Raw genomic sequence first — 19081 nt, 5'->3', positions numbered from 1 at the left:
CCAGCGATGTCGACTGGCTTCACTTCCTTGGATTTTGTGTTTCTTAACTAATTGCATAACCCCTCCTCCCTTCTATCCTTTCTGTAGATGTTGTACTCCCCAAATTCCAGTTCTCCATTCCTTATATCTGTGTGACACCACGTGTCTGATATCCCAACAATATCCGCCTTTGATACTTTGAGCAATACCCCAAATTCATCAAATTTATTTACCAAACTCCTGGCATTGGTGTACAATCAAATCAAGTGTACAATCATTTGCAAACTTAGACAATAAGCTTGTTGTGCTTTCATCAGTATCATTAATAAATACTGTAAACAGGAGCCCAGCACACTGAATCAGGGATTCCAGTAATAACATTAGTCCAAGAAGAGCAGTGCCCATTTATAACCACCCTCTGTCTTTGGCCACTCAGCCACTCCTTTGTCCATAGCAGTAACTCTTCCCTAATGCCACACTGCTCCAATTTATGTAGCAGTCATTCATGTGGAACAGTGTCAAAAGCTTTACTGTCATCATATATTTTTGTGGAAAAAGATGAAGACACATGAAAGAGCAGCAAAGTTAACATGAACAAAAAAAAAAAAAAAAACATGAACGCCACCAGCTCTTATCCAAGAGAAGAGTACTCAGATGTAGTCTCATTTATACAACTTCAACCATAGGCACTTATAAAGCAGAAGGCTCTTTGTCTGTGACTAAGATTTAATAAAACAATAACAAAAATATTCATTCCTTTTTTTTTTATTTTATAATTTTTCTTTCTTACCTGATTATGGGCTTTGTGGGGATGATTCTACATTGAAGTAACAGTTCACAAAGTTTCAGTCTTGTCTTTTATTGTTATGCTACTATGTTGGTAGACCGTTGTTGCTACTAATTTATCAAAATAAGTAAGCCTTTATCTTTTACTATTACTGTATAACAACGGTTATATTTAAAATTCACCACACAGCTTAGCATTTTTCTTTTATTATTTTATATTTTTCTGAGACTGCATCCATCAAAATTACGTGGGAACATAATTTTTATGGAAAATTACCTGTTGGCTTCATGACATTTCAGTTTATGACTAATTTTAAAAGAGCCAGTAATTTCTTATAGGCAAATGAAAATGTATAATAAATAACTGGGAGGTGTTATTGAATATTGTGTCACGTGTAAGTGAGTGATTTTATTTAATTGACTGGTTGCCAATTCTGTAAATTTCTCACCTTTGTAAGACAGAGTTGGCTTACATTTTTCTGATACTTGCATTCTGTTTAATTATTATTAATCACATAATCAGAATTCTATGATACAATTAGTGCTGTTTAGAAAGTGTATCTGATATGTAAAGCTTCTTCCATGAATAATTTTATCTTTTATTCTTAGGTATTTCATGACATACTATTGTCTGCATTTTCTCTTGAACTTTTTTTTGCTCAAGTAAATGATGCTATGAATTTGAATTCTGACAACAAAAATTTAAAAGCCACTGTTCTTATGTTCTAGTAGTAATTTTTCTGATCATTGGTAAAATACTTGTATTTATTGTATACATTTATTGTATAATATTTGTAATAGGCTGTCTTCTCTTATTCTATCTCTTTTACCCAAATTTTTAGTTGCATTCTCTGTATGATTCTCTCTTTTGAAAGGTAATTTACATGTTGGATGTTTCTTTGTTAAATGCAAAACCTTGATTTTGGTGTTCATTGGCATAATTAGGAATTTTACTTTTTTTTGCTCTGATGAATGGTTCTTATTCACTTGCTGTCACTGAACTTTACTGTGGGAAAAGCAGAATCATTTTTTCATCATCAGAAATATTCAGAACTATTTTTGTGATGGTTTGGAGGTTTTTTTTTTTTTTTTGTTGTTGTTCATGTTCTGTGAGGATATTAATTAATATTGTAGTCTTGTATAATTTTCATTAATACAAATACACTGAGTGATCACTGAATTATGACCACCTACCTAATACTTCGTAGGTCCTCCTTTTGCCCTCAGTACAGCAGCTATCCGACGTCGCATTGATTCAACTAGATGTCAGAAGCATTCAGGAGGTATGGCCAATCAAGCTGTGGGTAATGAGGTCAGCAATGCAGGTATGGAGGTGATTGGTGTATCCAGACGCCTGATATGCCTTTTCATAGTGTCCTACAAGTGCTCTATGGAATTGATATCTGGGGAGTTCGGAGGCCAATCGATATGCTGGAAATCAGAACTGCGTTCCTCAAACCATTCCTGCACAACAAATGCCTGATGGCTTGGCGCATTGTTATCTTGGAAGACACCATCGCCATTCGGGAAAAAGTGTAACATAGCAGGGATGTACACAGTTAGCAAGCAATTGGCGATAGCGGAGACCACTGATACGTTGTTCCACATGCACCAGGGGTCCAAGTTCCTGCCAGTGAAACATACCCCACACCATACAACCGCCTCCACCGGCCTGCACTTTTGATACCATGTATGATGGATGAAGAACCTCATGTTGTTGATGCCAAATCCGTACACGACCATCCACGGTGTGGAGTAAATAACGTGACTCATCTGACCAGCACACCTTCTTCCAGTCTTCTAACGTCCAACTTGCATACTCTTTGCACCGGGTGAGTCTTTTACGCCGATGAACCTTGGTTAGGAGAGGATGCCGTAGGGGTCGTCTGCTGGTATAGCCCATACGTGCGAGCATGCGACACATGGTCATGCCAGATATTGTTCCAGGTTGGAACAATATCTGGTTGGCCCATGTTATATTGGGTAGTCAACTCTTCAACAGTGCTGCGCTTGTCCGCCTATATGGAGTCGTCGGACCCAGCGCTCACCTCTAACATCAACCTTTCGCTGACCTTTGCAGTTTTGCCATCGGGTCATTGTTTGACCATTTTGACACCAGTCCTGGTTAACTTTAACTACGGTGGCTCTCCACCAGTTCAGCCATTTGGAAAATTGAGGCACCAGCTTGTCGAGCACCCACAATCTGTCCTTTATCAAATTTTGATAAATCCTTCCTTTTACCCATAACACTCAGAATTTTACTACCTACTGAACCACTGACACCTTATCTATGCTACGTAGTCCGACTAACTCTACACTCTCGTACTTCACGTGGTCAACGGGTCACATTGTTTTTCATAGGGGTGGTCATAATTTAGTGTATATTGCTACAGTGCTATAGTAAAGTTGTAGAACACTGGGGAGAGTGTAGTGTTATTACTGTTGTACGTAGCATATCACATAGCAATAGTAGTATAGTATTCAGTCTTAATGCTGTAGGACTAATTCAATTTTTTTAATGGAAATTATGCCTTTTACTAGAGCAGTCAAGCATATGACCCAGAGCAATGAGGATGACTTGGCTCAGGAGGAATTGCCAAAGTTTGTTGTTTGTTCTTCTGCAGATCAAGAACTTTATTGCATGCACTGTGTATGTATGCAGGCCTAACTTTAGTTGGACATAATGCCACAATAGATGGTGTACTGCATGCTAGGTGCAGCGAGAGTGAGGAAATTAAATACAAATTTCGTGTTTTGATGATGAATTTGAGTGCTTGAAGTAGAACAGTTATCTTTTAAAGGCACAAAAAAGGTGATGTAATTGTACATGCTGGTATCAATACTATTGAGCCTACATATTGAGGCTTTACTTAACAATGAAGTTAAGTATGGCAATATTCCACTGTGTAGCATCAACAACACACAAATGAATGCCACCCCTTTGTGTCACCAGGCAGTACTAGGTGGTAGATAACTCATTATCCAATGCAACACAAACACCACCACTTTGCTTATTGGAGACTTGAAATCATGAAACCAATATTTAGTTTCAAGAGGAAAGCTCCGGCAACCCTCATCTCTTCTGTCAAGCAGAAGAGATGAGGGTTGAGATAATTGGCACCGTGACAAGATCCGATGTTCTTCGGTTTACAGCTCTAAAACTGTGTTCACAGGCTGGCTGCTAGATAGTCCACAGGACCAAACCTATTGGACACTCTCTAGGAGGTATCAAGATCAGCTAATGTATAATCTCACTGCCTCTACTCCACCAGCTAGTGACTCTGGGGAGTCTTAGTACTGTGTATGTAGGAGAAAAAAGGGAGTTTTGTTGAGACCACATTATGTCAAGGAGATGGGGATAATTTTCTTGCTATGTGTACCAAATATTTCTTTATCTGTACAACATGTTCTGCCTTCCACTATCTACTGAATGCATTAGGAATAGCCAAACCAGTTGCACTTACCTCAAAAATTTCCATTTGATTAATGATCTCCAGTATGGTAATCATTAGGTAAGTGCAACTTCCATTTGATAATGATCGTTAGTATGGTGATAACTAATCAAATGGAAGATTTTGAGGTAAGTACAGTAATTCCATTGGTGGTGATCCACTGATGATATATTGTGTTATGTGATTCATCTTTTGAAGACGTGAACGGAAAAATTCGATGATACTCAAGCAATTGCTCTTGACATTTCTAAGGCTTTTGATTGCATTTGGTATAAAGTCTTCTAAACAAGCTCCCATCTTGTGTCCTGATGACTGTTTTTGTGCAATTGAGTATCCAGTTTACTGTCTGGCTGCTTACAATGGGTGTGGGTAGATAGCATTTAACGACTTTCCACTCACTGGAAATCCCATCCATAGTTTTGCTGATGAGAGTACTACACTCCTTCCAGTTTGAGAAACCTTGCCCTGCACAAACAGCCTCAGTTTCTCAAATGTCCACCACCAATTTACTAATTCCTGTATTATTATTACAGAAAAAAATAAGTCTGTTGTTCCTATTCTCATCTTCAATTACTCAGATTTCTAGACATGATCACATATCTCTATAAAGGATTATGCTGTCTTCTAATCTCTCATGGCATAAGCACATCACAAATATTGGTTCCTCTGCATCAAAAAACTGGGTTTTCTTTTTCATTCATGGCATTGCTTTTCTTCTAAACAAACTCTCTGTACAAATTTCAAATCCTCCCTACTATGGAATGTTGTTCCTACATCTGGGATGGTGCCACCAAAACCTCTAAAGTTCCTTGACTCCATTCAAAGGAGGGTAGTCAAGTTAATTAATGACTCATCTCTTACAAAGTCTCTCCACACTATACACTGGTGTTCAAAGAAATTGCATCACCTCTTAAAATTATAATTGTCGTCCGAATAACCAAAGTATATGGCAGTATTTCTTACAGATTGCATCAGATAAGATTGACACGCATAGGTGATAACATAATATTCCATTGACTGTTACTTTCAATTATATCAGCACGCTCTGCAAGAGTTGCAGTCATTCCTTGCTTGTGTCATGATGACGAGTTATGTGCAGTTGATGCCACAAATGCACATTCAAGGGAAGCATTCAAGGAAGTCAGTTATTTTCTCGAATTAGAAGAAATTCAACCTGCATGGCTCTGATGGGAGACAAATGATTCACCGTAGACATGGTGAAGAATACCATCCAGACTGTATGGTGTCTACGGTAAAATTCCCTACCAGCCAAATGATATGGGGGTGCATTTCATATCACGGAGTAGGTCACCTGCAGTTTATAAAAGGTTCCATAAATGCCAATGAATACCTGGCTATCTTGGAAGGCAAATTGCTGCCAACCATTAGAGACCATTTCAACCTACCAAGTAACTGCATCTTTCAGGATGACTCTGCACCTTGTCATCAGGTGAAAAGTGTAAGTAGGCACTTCTGTAGTTACTTTAGCTTCATTTCTGCATTAGAGGTTCCACAGTAATGTGTTTACATTTGTTACAAGTGAGAAAATGGTCGGAAGAACGGTCTATTACAGCTCTTAGCTGTCCAGGAAACAGCCCTTACCTGAATCCTACAGAGAACTTGGCATCGTGTGGAATCTGCAGTTACCAAAAAGAAACCAAAGACCCTCCATGAACATCAGGAAGCCATAATTCATGTTTCGAACCCAAACTATCAGTTGATTATCTTCAGAAATTGAGCTTGTCAATTCCTCGATGGTGTGCTGCTGTCATCAGGGCCAGGGGCAGTTCAACTAAATATTAGTTTGCATCTGGTGATTTGCATTTTGTTTTCCATTTAAAATGATAAATTGAAGCGAATTGAGGGCTTTGGTAACATTTCAGCCATAATTGTCGTGTTTACCAAAACTGTTGTATAAAAGTTGCAAATGCTCATTTTGGAATATTTTGAGAGCACCTGTCAAATATTATTTAGCTTTGCCTTAACTTTAAAAAAATTATAAATATCTGGTTGCCTCTCGAGCAGCATGTTCGAGAGGCAACAAGAGAGGGTAATACTCTTGATCTGGTTATCACCAGTGATCATTTGTGTATTAAGAATTTGCAGATAAAGGAACCACTAGGTAGCAGTGATCACAGTGTATTGATGTAGGATTTACTTAAAGATATAATTACCATCAGGGGTAAAGGAAAGAGTTTTTGCTTCCGTAAAGTTGACTACAGTGGTTTCAGACAGTTTTTAAATTCTATACAGTAGGATCAACTGATGATGTTACCAACAGCAAATTCTAAGTGGGAAGCATTCAAGGAATTAATCGTGAAAGCTACTAAACGTTTCATACCTATTAAGAAATATTGTTCAAGGTTTAGGCCTAAAGGGTTGTCAAATGAACTGATGAGACTCGTGGCAGAGAAGAAAAATGCATGGGATGCATATAAATAATCAGGCGACACAGAAGCCTATGGCAGATATAAGCTAGCCTGTAATCAAGTCACAAAGGAGGTTAGGCAGGCAAAGGCAGATTATGAGAAATCTTTGGCAAAGGATGCAAAGAAAAACAGTAGAGTTCTTTACTTATATAAACTCCAAAAGGAAGGGGATGAATCAGATTGGTCCACTTGATATCAGTCGTTCGACTGTTGATAATCCTGCTCAGATAGCAAACAAACTGAATGAGTATTTTGCATTTATATTTACACATGAGGAGTTGTTAAGGATTGAAAATGCCAGAAGGTTATCAAATTGTAGCAGGGTGCTTAATGATTTTGTAATAACTGAGAGCAAAGTGGAGGAGAAATTGTTGATGTTAAACATAAGAAAGGCACCTGGGGTGGATGGGATCTATCCAGTTATATTAAAGGAGGCGGCAAAGGAAGTAAGGAAACACTTAGCCTTAATTATGAGGGCATCCTTGGACTCAGGGGAGGTCCCCACCGACTGGAGATGTGCAAATGTATCCCCAGTTCACAAAGGAGGATCGAACGGTGACACGAGTAATTACAGACCAGTTAGTTTAACTTCTGTTCCGAGTAAAATAATGGAGTCATTTGTTCAAGATGCATTGCAGGATCATCTAGACAAGACTGCAGCAGTAATTCAGACACAGCATGGGTTTGTTAAGGGAAAGTCTTATCTGACAAATTTGATTGGATATTATGATGTGGTTACAAAGGTACTGGATGCAAAAAATAATTTTGATATCCTACACTTGGATTTCAGGAAAGCTTTTTACACTGTTGCACATGGAAGACTACTGTACAAATTGGAGCAGAATGGTATTAAGGGTAAGTTGCTATAATGGATAAAAGGATGGTTGAGTGGGAGAAGACAGAGGGTGGTAATCAATGGGCGCTGCTCTTTGTGAACTAATGTTATTAGTGGAGTCCCACAGGGTTCAGTGTTGGGTCCACTGTTGTTTTGTATATTTATCAATGATATTGATGAAGGTATATCAGGCTTAGTATCGAAGTTTGCAGATGAACAAAGGTTGGCAGGGTTGTTAATGGCAGTGTGCTGCTGCAACAGGATCTAGAAAATTTGGGAAGATGGGCTGAGAAGTGGCAACTGAAGTTTAACATTGATAAATGCAAAGTACTGCATATGGGTAGAAGTAACCCCAGAGGAACATGCCAACTGTGTGGTACTACACTTACGGTGGTAGAAAATGAAAAAGACCTGGGAGTAATTGTGCATTCAGATATGAAGTTTTCTGAGTAATGCAGACAGGCTGGCCCCGAGTGCCAAGCGATAGTTCCCAAGCGATCTTTCTAGTGCGATTTTCTAGCGATTTTTCCTAGGGCGAGTACTAGTGCTTTAATAATCCCTCCACCGCTCGCAACGTTACTGCTGACCGCTCGCAACGTTACTGCTTCCCTCGCTGAGCAACGTCACTGCTTCACCGCTAGCAACGTTACTGCTAATCCCGCTTGCAACGTTACTGCTATCGCTAGCAACGTACTGCTCTCCTCTTCTGCTGATCGCTTGGTCACTGGTTGGCACCGCTCCTGCCTCCACGTGGCGGGGTCGGTAACCTGGGAGAAGGAATTCCCTCTTCCGGGGCTAAAAGGAGCAGCGATGGATTGCGATGCATATCCATCGCTAGAGCCCGCGGGCTCCAGACCCGTCAACTCTGATTCAGAGCATGACTTGAATCGTCCGAAGAGACTACGGACAGAAAAACAAACAGACATGCCAGCATTTCTGATAATGCATTCCCTATCCACACAACCTATTGGCAAGCTATCGCCTTTCCTAATACAGAAATGTTTAGAATCGGTTGTTGGATCTCCTAAAATGGTTAAACGTCTCCAATCCGGAGACCTTCTAATTGAAGCTTCTAAGCCAAATCACTCAGAAAAATTGTTAAAATTAACAACTTTTAACAATATTCCTGTGTCAGTAACAGCCCATAACACTCTGAACACCTCTAAAGGAGTTATCAGTGAATGGGACTTACTAAATGTGTCTGAGGAAGAAATCATTCAAGAGCTTAGCGAACAAAAAGTGACTCATGCACGGAGAATTATGACGAAAAAAGATGGCAACCTATTACCAACCAGGTCCATTATTTTGACATTCAGTACTCCGAATCTCCCATCTTCTGTAAAAGCAGGTTACTTAAACTGCAAGATTCGACCCTACATCCCGAATCCCATTCGCTGCTTTAAGTGCCAGAAGTACGGCCATTCTCAGACAGCATGCCGAGGCGATGCTGTGTGCCCTATTTGCGGCTCCAAGGAGCATTCCCAAGGAGACTGTACAGCTTCCACTCCCACTTGCCCAAACTGTAAAGGAAGCCATCCTGCATTTTCTAAAGCGTGTGACCTTTGGAAAACAGGGAAAAAAATCCAAAAGTATAAAGTGGAACATAAAGTCACATACCCTGAAGCAAGAAAGCAAATAATGCTAACCATGCCTAGCCGATCATATGCATCGGTCACAAAAAATAGCCACTCAGCTGCAACCCAAACAGATGTCTCCATCGAACCGAATATTTCCTTTGCCACCTGGGCCAAAACTGCGCTAACTTATAATAAGAAAACTACAGTCAGTGAAACCAGCAACACCCCAATCAGCATCCCAACTGATGCTATCTCAACCTTGCCAGAAACAACGAAATCAGCTACTATTGAAAACCAGAAGAAATCGAAACCAAGGATTAGCAACATGGAAATGGAGGTTCAGTCAGAGGATGAAGAGACAGTACTTGAGTTACATGCGAATGATACCATGGACACAGGACGCCCAACATTTCCCAGAAATGAAAAATCGAAACTAAGCAGACAGAAACCTTCCCAAAAAAAACAGTCAGATCAATCTTCCTCCAATAAATCCAGCAAATGAATAAATTCCTTCAATGGAACTGTAGAGGATTACGCAGTAATATAGATGACTTGAATGATTTACTAATACAAACTAAAGCAATAGGTGTATGTTTACAGGAAACCTTTTTATCACCACAAGTTTCTCTGAAAATTAAAAATTATTCTATGTTTAGACGAGACAGGGATTCTGACACTCCTGCTCGTGGTGGGGTGGCTATTCTTATCAGAACTAACATACCGTCAAGACATCTCCAACTACAAACCTCTTTAGAAGTTGTAGCAGTTCGGATAGCAATGGGAATATCATTAACCCTTGCATCCATTTATATCCCACGAAATTATCCTTGCTCGCAGACTGAACTTGACAACCTTATCACGCAATTGCCACCTCCAGTCTGTTTGCTCGGCGATTTCAACGGTCACCATCCATTGTGGGGATCTCCCATCATGGATAGGAGAGGCCAATTAATAGAAATGTTCCTGGATAACCATAACCTGACTCTGTTAAATTCTGGCTCTCCAACTCACATCCAACTACCTACAGGTAGTACATCAGCCATAGACTTGTCAATATGTTCAGCATCTCTTTTTCCAAGCATGGAATGATCAGTGCTAAATGATCCATTCCACAGTGACCATTTTCCTATCATCAATACAATTCAAACACAGACGGTATCATGTCCTAAAGGCAGTACTACTTGGAACTTTCATAAAGCAGACTGGAAAAACTATTCAACTTGTGTTTTACTTGACAAACTATATGTACAACAAAATCATATTGATGTTGTAACTGACCACATTACAAGTCATATATTATCTGCAGCAGAAATTTCCATTCCAAAATCCAACCAGAGCAAGCGGGTACACCAAAATCCATGGTGGAATGAAGAATGCTCCAAAGTGAAACGAGAAAAAAACCGTGCCTGGAACCAGTTTCGCAAATTTCCAACTACTGCCAACCTAATTATGTACAAAAAACTCAGAGCCAAAGCAAGACAAATTAGGAAGACAGCAAAACGTGACTCCTGGATTAAATTTGCCTCAGCTATTAACAAAAATACTGACACTCGAATCATCTGGAAAAAAATTCAAGCTCTCAATGGGAAATTTCTACCGCAGCAATCTCCGATAATACAATGCAATGGGCAGGACTTATCCTCTCCTACTGACATTGCAAATGCTTTAGCCGAATCGTTTTATAACATTTCTGCCTGTTCCTCTTATGCGATCTCCTTTCAACGCAATAAAACTGAATCAGAACGTCATAAGTTTAATTTCTCAACTAGACTTTCACTTCCATATAACCAGCTGTTTACTCTATCTGAACTGAGAGAATCTTTGAGCAAATCTCCGAACAGCGCAGCAGGACCAGACGGCATTCACTACAGTATGCTGAAGCATCTGTGTGAAGCCGATCTCGGCACACTGTTACTCTTTTATAACCGGATCTTCTCTGAAAATACATATCCTCTGTCATGGCGTCATTCCTATATTTGTGCTATTCCAAAACCAGGCAAAGATCCTTCTCTAGTTGAGAATTACAGACCGATATCGTTGACAAGCTGTCTGGGCAAAATCTTTGAAAGGATGGTACATAAGAGGCTCACCTGGATTCTAGACTCCGAAAATCTCCTTTCTGATCACCAATATGGCTTCCGTAAAAACAGGTCCACCCTAGATGTACTAGTAAAAATTGAATCCAACATTCGTAATGCCTTCGTGAGAAAACAACATCTAGTGATGGTCAACCTGGATATTCATAAAGCATTTGACACCACATGGCGTCATGGTATTATTAAAGATATGCATCAGTTGGGGCTGAGAGGACATCTCCCTTTAATAATTCAGAACTTTTTAAAATTGCGTACATTTCAGGTCCGATATAAAAACATGCTGTCAACATCTCACATTCAAGAAGAGGGTGTCCCACAGGGTTCCATATTGAGTCCAACCCTATTTGCAATTAGGATCAACAATATTTTGGAAGAACTTCCAAAAATGATTGAAGTATACATGTATGCTGACGATCTCACTATATCCTGCCAATCGCAAAGCATGAATACTATCGAAAGACAGCTACAAATTGCTTTAACGAAAATTCAATCCTGGACCTTACAAAATGGATATAATCTCGCTGAACAGAAAACCACTACCACTCATTTCTGCAAACTTCGGTCACTTCATCCTGATCCAGAGCTAAAGATAAATAACGTGCCAATTCCTCTTGCTCACAATATCCGTTTCCTCGGTCTGATACTAGACAGGAAACTGAACTTTCAAGCACATGTGGCCTATCTTCGTACCATCTGCTTGAAGAAATTAAACATCCTCCGGTGTGTGTCATCCATGTCATGGGGTGCTGATCGTCATACCCTCATCCATCTGTATAGAGCTCTCATCAGGTCTCGCTTGGACTATGCCTCTCCAGTATATGATTCAGCGAGGAAAAGTACTTTAGAACGGCTAAACACCATCCAGCACTGTGCTTTGAGAGTCGCTCTAGGTGCATTCAGAACTTCCCCGGTTCAGAGCCTGTACATCGAAGCTCATGAACCTCCCTTACATCTTCGCAGAAAATCATTACTTCTGATGTATTCCGCAAAAATCCGTAGTCTGCCCTCTCATCCTTGTTGGAGATGTCTCTACAATACTGAATGTGAGTCATTTTATATCAGTAAACCTAATGAAAACCGACCTGCTGCACTTAGATTTAAGGAACTGGCTCAATCATGGAACATAGATATCAGCAATATATTTCAGGACAAAACACCACCAGACCCACCCTGGGAAAATATCTGTGCAATATATGATGACTACTTTCAACAGTGGGGAAAGAACACGCTGTCTCCTTCCAATATCGCACAGTTACATGCAACTTACACTCTTTCTAATTCAAACGCATGTGAAATATATACAGATGGATCAAAAACCGAGACCCAAGTAGGTGCTGCTGCAATCTTCCCAACATTTAGCACTTCTGTCTCATTGCCAATTGAATGCAGTATCTTCGCTGCTGAGCTCTATGCTATAAACTTAGCTCTGGATCACATTATTGAACAACTAATTCCGTCTGCTTTAATATTCACTGACTCACTCAGTGCTGTCTCTGCCATAAATACTAATACCAAATCCTCTCACCCTGTAGTAAAACAGATTCATTCTAAGTTACTTGCCTGTATGGAATTGAACCAAACTGTGACATTCTGCTGGATCCCAGGACATTCTGGAATATCCGGCAATGAAAGAGCAGATCATGCAGCCAAACAACCAGAAACCACTATTTCGCAGACTTTTCAAGTTCCATATACAGATTACAAACACATTATACGTAAAGCATGTTATAACAGCTGGTCATTAATCTGGAAAGGTTATCCAGGAAATAAACTCTACCAAATAAAACCGGAACCAAAGCTGTGGCCCTCCAGCTTCCAGAAAAGCAGACGAGAAGAAACAATCTTAGGAAGGCTCAGGATTGGGCATACTCATCTCACTCACCTGTATCTGTTAACTAATGAAAGCGCTCCACAATGTCCATCATGTCAAGTACAACTGACCATTCGTCATTTGTTAGTGGACTGTCCTCTCTTTCAAAACATCCGCTTAGACACTTTTAAATCGTTAACTAATATGCAGACATCAATAAATTTAACTCAGATTCTGGGAGATGATCCTAATAAAAAAGAACTGTTTACTTTCCTAAACCGGATAGGGATATATAATAAAATATAGTTATTTCATATTCACCATTAGGAAGACACAATATGGCCCAAGTAGCCTATGTGTCGTTAAACACAACAACAACAACAACAACAACAGCAGACAGGCTGCCAGAGCAGGTCATGGGGTTTTGTCAATGATATATAGGAATTTTGCTAGCAGGGAAAAGGAGGTGATTGTCTCTCTGTATAAGGCAATGGTCATGCCACACCTTGAGTACTGCCTACAGGTCTGGAGGCCTCATTTTAGGAAGGATGTAGATTTGCTTGAGTGTGTACTGAGAAGGGCAACAATATTGGTAAGGGGAATGAAGGGATCCTCTTACCAAGAGTGGCTTACGTACTGCAAATTGCAGTGGCTGGAGAATAGGCACCTGTGAGGTGATATGATGAGGTGTATAAGGCCTTGAATGGGTTGAGCATGCTGAATTCTAATGGGATTCTTCCACTTGTTCAGATTACAAACCTAAGGGGGTATAAATTCAAATTGAGGAAAGACAGCTGTAGAATAGATGTGCAGAAAATTTGCCTTTAGCCAGTGAGTAGTGAATTGCTGTAACAAACTTCCATCTGTCATTGTGGAAGTTGATAGGTTAAATAAATTTAAGGAGGAACTGGACAAACATTGAGGGAATGGTTGTCTGATTTTTTTTTTTTTTTTTATTATTATTATTTATTTATTTATTTTTTTTTTTTGGCTAATGCTATATAAGCTCATACGCTTGCTTTCTTGCATCACATGCTACGATTACTATTATTATATTTTGTTTATATTTCTATTTGTGATGCTAGTCATTAATGTAACATACCATCAGTTAGAAATGTGAAATTCCTAGGTGATGCACTTTATTAGGTACACCTACCTATTAGCATGTTGAGCCTCCTTTAGTCTTCAAAACAGCCTGAATTCGTCTAGGCATGGATTGAACATGCTGAAAACATTGTACAGGAATGGAGTACCATGCAGACGTGTGTCGCGCAGTTCCTTGAGGTTCAACGGAAGTGTAGGCCTACAGCGAACAGCCCTTTCTAGCTCATCCCAAAGATGTTCAGTAGGATTGAGATCCGGGGACTGAGCAGCCCACTGCAGCAAAGAAAAGTCATTGTCATGTTCCTGGAACCATTCCATTGTGATTCGGGCTTTGTGCACCGGTGCATTATCCTGCTGGAAGTAACCATCTGACTGAGGATAAACTGTCAACATGAATGGATGCACTTGGTCAGCAACAATGTTTAGGTACGATGTGGCATTCAGACGGGAATCTATGGGTATCAGTGGGCCAACGTGTACCAAGAAAACATTCCCCACACCATAACACTGTCCCCACTACCGTGCACAGTAGTCGTCAGACATGACAGCACCATGGATTCATGTTGTCGCTGAATTCTGAGCCTTCCATCAACATGATCCACCAGGAACTTCGACTCGTCAGACCAAGCAATTGTTTTCCAGTTCTGGTTTTGCTGTGCCCACAGGAGGCGTGCTCTCTTGTTCTTCATTGATAACAAAGGTATGCGATGTGGCCATCGGCTGTTGTAGCCCATTCGCAATAAAGTGCGTCTAGTGGTCCGTTGCGATATTTTGTTCTGCGCACCAAGGTTGTATTCTGATGTGATGTGCGACATTGTGGCTCGTCTGTTTGCCTGCACAATTCTAGCCATCCTCCTCTGACCTCTCTCATCAACAAGCGATTTTCTTCCACAGGAGTGCCATTAAGAGGATGTTTTCTGTTTGTTGCACCATTGTCGATACACCTTTGAAACTGTGGCATGAAAAGTTCAGGAGAACTGCCATTTCAGAGATGCTTTGTCCAGCACATCTTGCACCTACTACCATACCATGTTCGAAGTCAGTTAGATCACTCCTTTTCCCCATTCTTGCTATGGTTTGTATGCTTAACTGATACTAGAAAGGTTGTTCTGCTGCATTTATATCCACAACTGGGATCATGTGACTTGCAACATTGCGGGACTAACCATTTGTGTGCACAGCAGGGTGTACCTTATATAGTGGAAGCACAGTGTACATTCATATAGATAACATATTTACTGTACTTGGAATGTAGCGAAATGCTACCCATAATCACTGTTTTAATAATTCTATATAAGGCTTTGTTTCTTAACATTACTGTATCCCTTTAAAAATATTTTTTTTTCATCACCTAACTGCTTATTATGAGGAACAGTGTAATTGATATTAGTTACATATGATTGCAGTAAAATTGTAGTGCAATTTTTTTTCTCTTGATATGTAGCTTGCCTTTACAACATTTATGAAATTTATGAAACATTTATTGAAATTTAAATATGTATTGAGAGGTTAAGAGACCTACTCATTTCAAGTTTGAAATATACTCATCTGTGGTGAGAAGACTTTAAAAACCCTGATTATTGCTAACTAGTAATTATTTCTGGTCAGTAGTAGTTGAATAGCTGCTAGTATTTAAAAAAAAAAAAAAAAAAATTAGCTATTCAGTGAGAGAAATTATATTTAAATAATAAAATCACTTTTCTCTTTAAAAGTTTCTCTGTTTTTTTTTTTTTTTATCTTTTCAGAGGTACTTTGGTGTTCCTAATATCACCTTTGCTCCTAAATATAAGCTGACAAGGTATGCTTATTGAAATGATATTTCTCTCTTTTTTATTGTTATCAGCTATTTACATTATTACCAAAATTGCATGTAATAGGACTTAATGTCATTTTTTGTATAACAGCCAGATTTAATGAAAATACAAAAGTCTTTTTACCCTTTCGTGTTAGCATGGTAGTTTCATAACCTATTACTTGTTTGGAGACTGGAGTAATTCTTTTAACTCTTTTTTTTCATTTGGCGTTGTCAGTGGATCACAGTTAAGGGGAGGAGTAGGATTTTTTTCCCCTGTGATTTTTTTCTGGATTTTTCAACCTGCAAAACTTGTCATGAACATACACTTATGCAGACATTATACACACAGTGCAATATGGCCTTGCTAATGCACTATGCCGCCGTAGCCTAGTGGTTAGGTGCGCGAGTGCATAAGTACACGTGCCTTGAGTGACCGGGGTTCAAGCCCGTGACTGCTGAATACGGTGCTGTTTCTTGTATTCTGTCTATCTATTGTGAACTCCTCTGACCGTTTGGTCATCCCGGAGTATAAACAGAAAATTTATTATTTATTAATGGCTTTTTCTCCTAATGCAATTTTTTTCCACCTCATGATGAGTACTGTTACCAAATGCACGGGGGTTGTCAGTCGTGTTCAGTTGCTCTTATGATTACTTTTGACCAAGAACTCTGACTATCTAAGGTGTTCAGGATGATGGCTTTCTGGATTTCCATGTAAGTGTTCTATGGGAGCCCTGTTGCTGGCTAGGTTTTTATAGAGGCTATTTGGCACCATACAGGTCATTGACACAGTGATTGGGGTGGTCATTTCTTTGACTTCCTCTCTTAGGTCTGTGTACTTCCTGATCTTTTCCTCATAGGTTTTCTGGAGATTGCTAGGGTTGGGCACCGCTGTGTCATTTAGGTAGGTAGCCATTTCCTTCTTGTTGATGAGGGTTATATTTGATCTGTTGTGTGGGATCATCTTGTTCATTATTATGGTGCGGTTCCCAATATACTTTGTGAGTAGTGGTCTCTAATACAATCTGATGATCATACTTTTAATATGGTACACTTTCCTTGATCAACTGGTATTTTAGCACTAGCTTCTGATGCATTATCATTTCAACCTGGTCATGTCTATGAGTGTACTCCATCTGAGTGATTACCCTGCCATCTTGCAGCGATGTGCTGGATTGTTTGTAGGGCCAGGTGGCATTGTTGACATGTCATCTGTCACTCTGTTGTCCTGACAATGTATTTACTGTAGTTATTGGGGTTGATTACCTGGTCTTGAATGGCAAGCACGAATCCTTTGATCTCAGGGAAGGAATAATAATAATATTATTATTATTATTAACAACATGTCTTCTCAAGGATCTGATCTTTCAAATTGTGATGCTGCACTATGAATTGCCTATGCATGCTATGCTATAAATAAGTAACAGTAACAGTTCTCTAAAAGAGAAGTATAATGCTTCTTATTCTTAATGGTGTGAAACCCTCCAGATAGCCATTTCAATACTTATTGACACTTAATTAATAGGAGGCTAGGTACCACATCAGTGCCTCACCTGACAATCCTGTTTATGATTTAACCCATAAGATATGCAAAAGTGTGTGAAGACAAATTTTGAAGTTTGAAATATTAAATGCTTTTGGCCTGACCATAATATTTCTATTTATTTTAAGATTGTGTTTGTTTTTTACAGAGCAGGCAAATTGAATGACATCTTTTGAAAAGTACTGATCTCTCAAATTGTAAGGCTACCATCAAAAGTTGCAAGCATGTTACACAGTGTAGTATGGCAACTCATGGTTGTAGCCTTACAATTTTAAAGATCACTTCTTTGAAAAGATTTTTGCCTTTTCATTCAGTTTGGCTGTTCTATAAAAATTGACATTAAGTCAATTTTTATAGAAAGTCAAAATGAATGAAAATGTTTTTATAGAACAGTTCTGAGTCCTATCTATTGAAGTAATTAGACTAGCCAACAAAATATTTTTTCATACCTCTGCAATGAAAATATGTTGTTCTGGAGGAAATAAATGTGCTGATTCTGAAAATCACCATAAAAAGTCTATTATGTCTACATCAAAAGATGTACCAACGTTTAATGTTGAAATAAAGGGATATATACATATAATTCAAGTTTATAACACAAGTGTAAAAAAATATTATACATTCTCTATAACTCATTTAACTTTAGAAAAAATATCATAAATCATAGCGAAAATATATTTCAATTATATATAATCGGCATGCCTGTAATTGTCCTTAAAAATGTTTTCTACTAAGGGATTTTCTCTTGTATTCCTGCTTACTCTCCCTCACAAGGAACCCAGCAGTAATCCCCCATCGTTACAAGATCCCATCGACCTTGGTACCACTTTTCCATCATGGAAATATCTTGATGACACTCCTCCCCTTGTTCATCACTCACGTCTCCCAGATTTTCAGGGAAAAACTCGAGATGGGAACTAAGAAAATGAATTTTCAATGACATTTGACAGCCCATGTTTTTGTAGCACTCGAGTAAATTAGACACCACCATTTCATAGTTTTCTTCTTTCCTATTACCCTAAAAACCATGTCCCGCCTTAAACGATTGCCAAGCTGCAAATTCAACCTCCTTTTACTGGATTTCAAACGCATCATCTTTCAGGAGTTTCCTAATTTGGGGTCCTACGAAAATTCCTTGCTTAATTTTGTCATATGTTAAATAAGGAAACACACTTCTTAAGTATGCAAATCCATTACCTTCTTTATTTAATTCTCCACGAAATTTTTTCATGACTTTGTTTAAGTCCAGCTAAATGAAACACAGGAACTGATGGAAATCCATTGCTATGAATAAATGCCATTCATCTGACTTATGCACGACACCTAGTTCTCATGTCTTTTTTGAAACACTGAAATCTTTGTTCCTGCTGCGAGTATATTCTACTGCTGTAACCTAGAACCTACATGTTTGGAAGATAGATTTATAACCCTGAGAATATGTCACGATCAATTAAGATTTGGAAAACCTTGGCACAGCCTATAAAAATCCTCACCAAAAAGCTAAGGGTGCTCTTTTCAAATTGTAAATTGTTGCGTCGGAATTTGAACCTAAGAACCATAGGTAGAAGTCTGATTATGTTTATCACAAGAAAACCTAGGCCAGAATCGATTGCTAAAATTAAGAGAATTAGCTTATATCTGTTAAAATAAATAAGTATGTTATATATTACTGGCT

At 39.0% G+C, this 19081-nt stretch overlaps 1 protein-coding gene across 1 annotated transcript in view; it reads left to right on the top strand.

Moving 5' to 3' along the window:
- LOC150078970 (uncharacterized) overlaps positions 1-19081 on the top strand; it is a 141359-nt gene that overhangs the window by 52972 nt on the left and 69306 nt on the right. Inside the window, exon 6 of the mRNA XM_090382907.1 lies at positions 15814-15866. Within this exon, the coding sequence (XP_090239033.1) occupies positions 15814-15866 (53 nt within the window). The remainder of the gene's footprint in view (positions 1-15813; positions 15867-19081) is intronic.

This window comes from Mastigoproctus giganteus, chromosome 10 (genome assembly GCF_048544385.1).
Source record: "Mastigoproctus giganteus isolate SK-2022 chromosome 10, ASM4854438v1, whole genome shotgun sequence".
Classification (NCBI taxonomy): domain Eukaryota; kingdom Metazoa; phylum Arthropoda; class Arachnida; order Uropygi; family Thelyphonidae; genus Mastigoproctus; species Mastigoproctus giganteus.
This window is presented reverse-complemented; position numbering and strand designations above follow the sequence as displayed.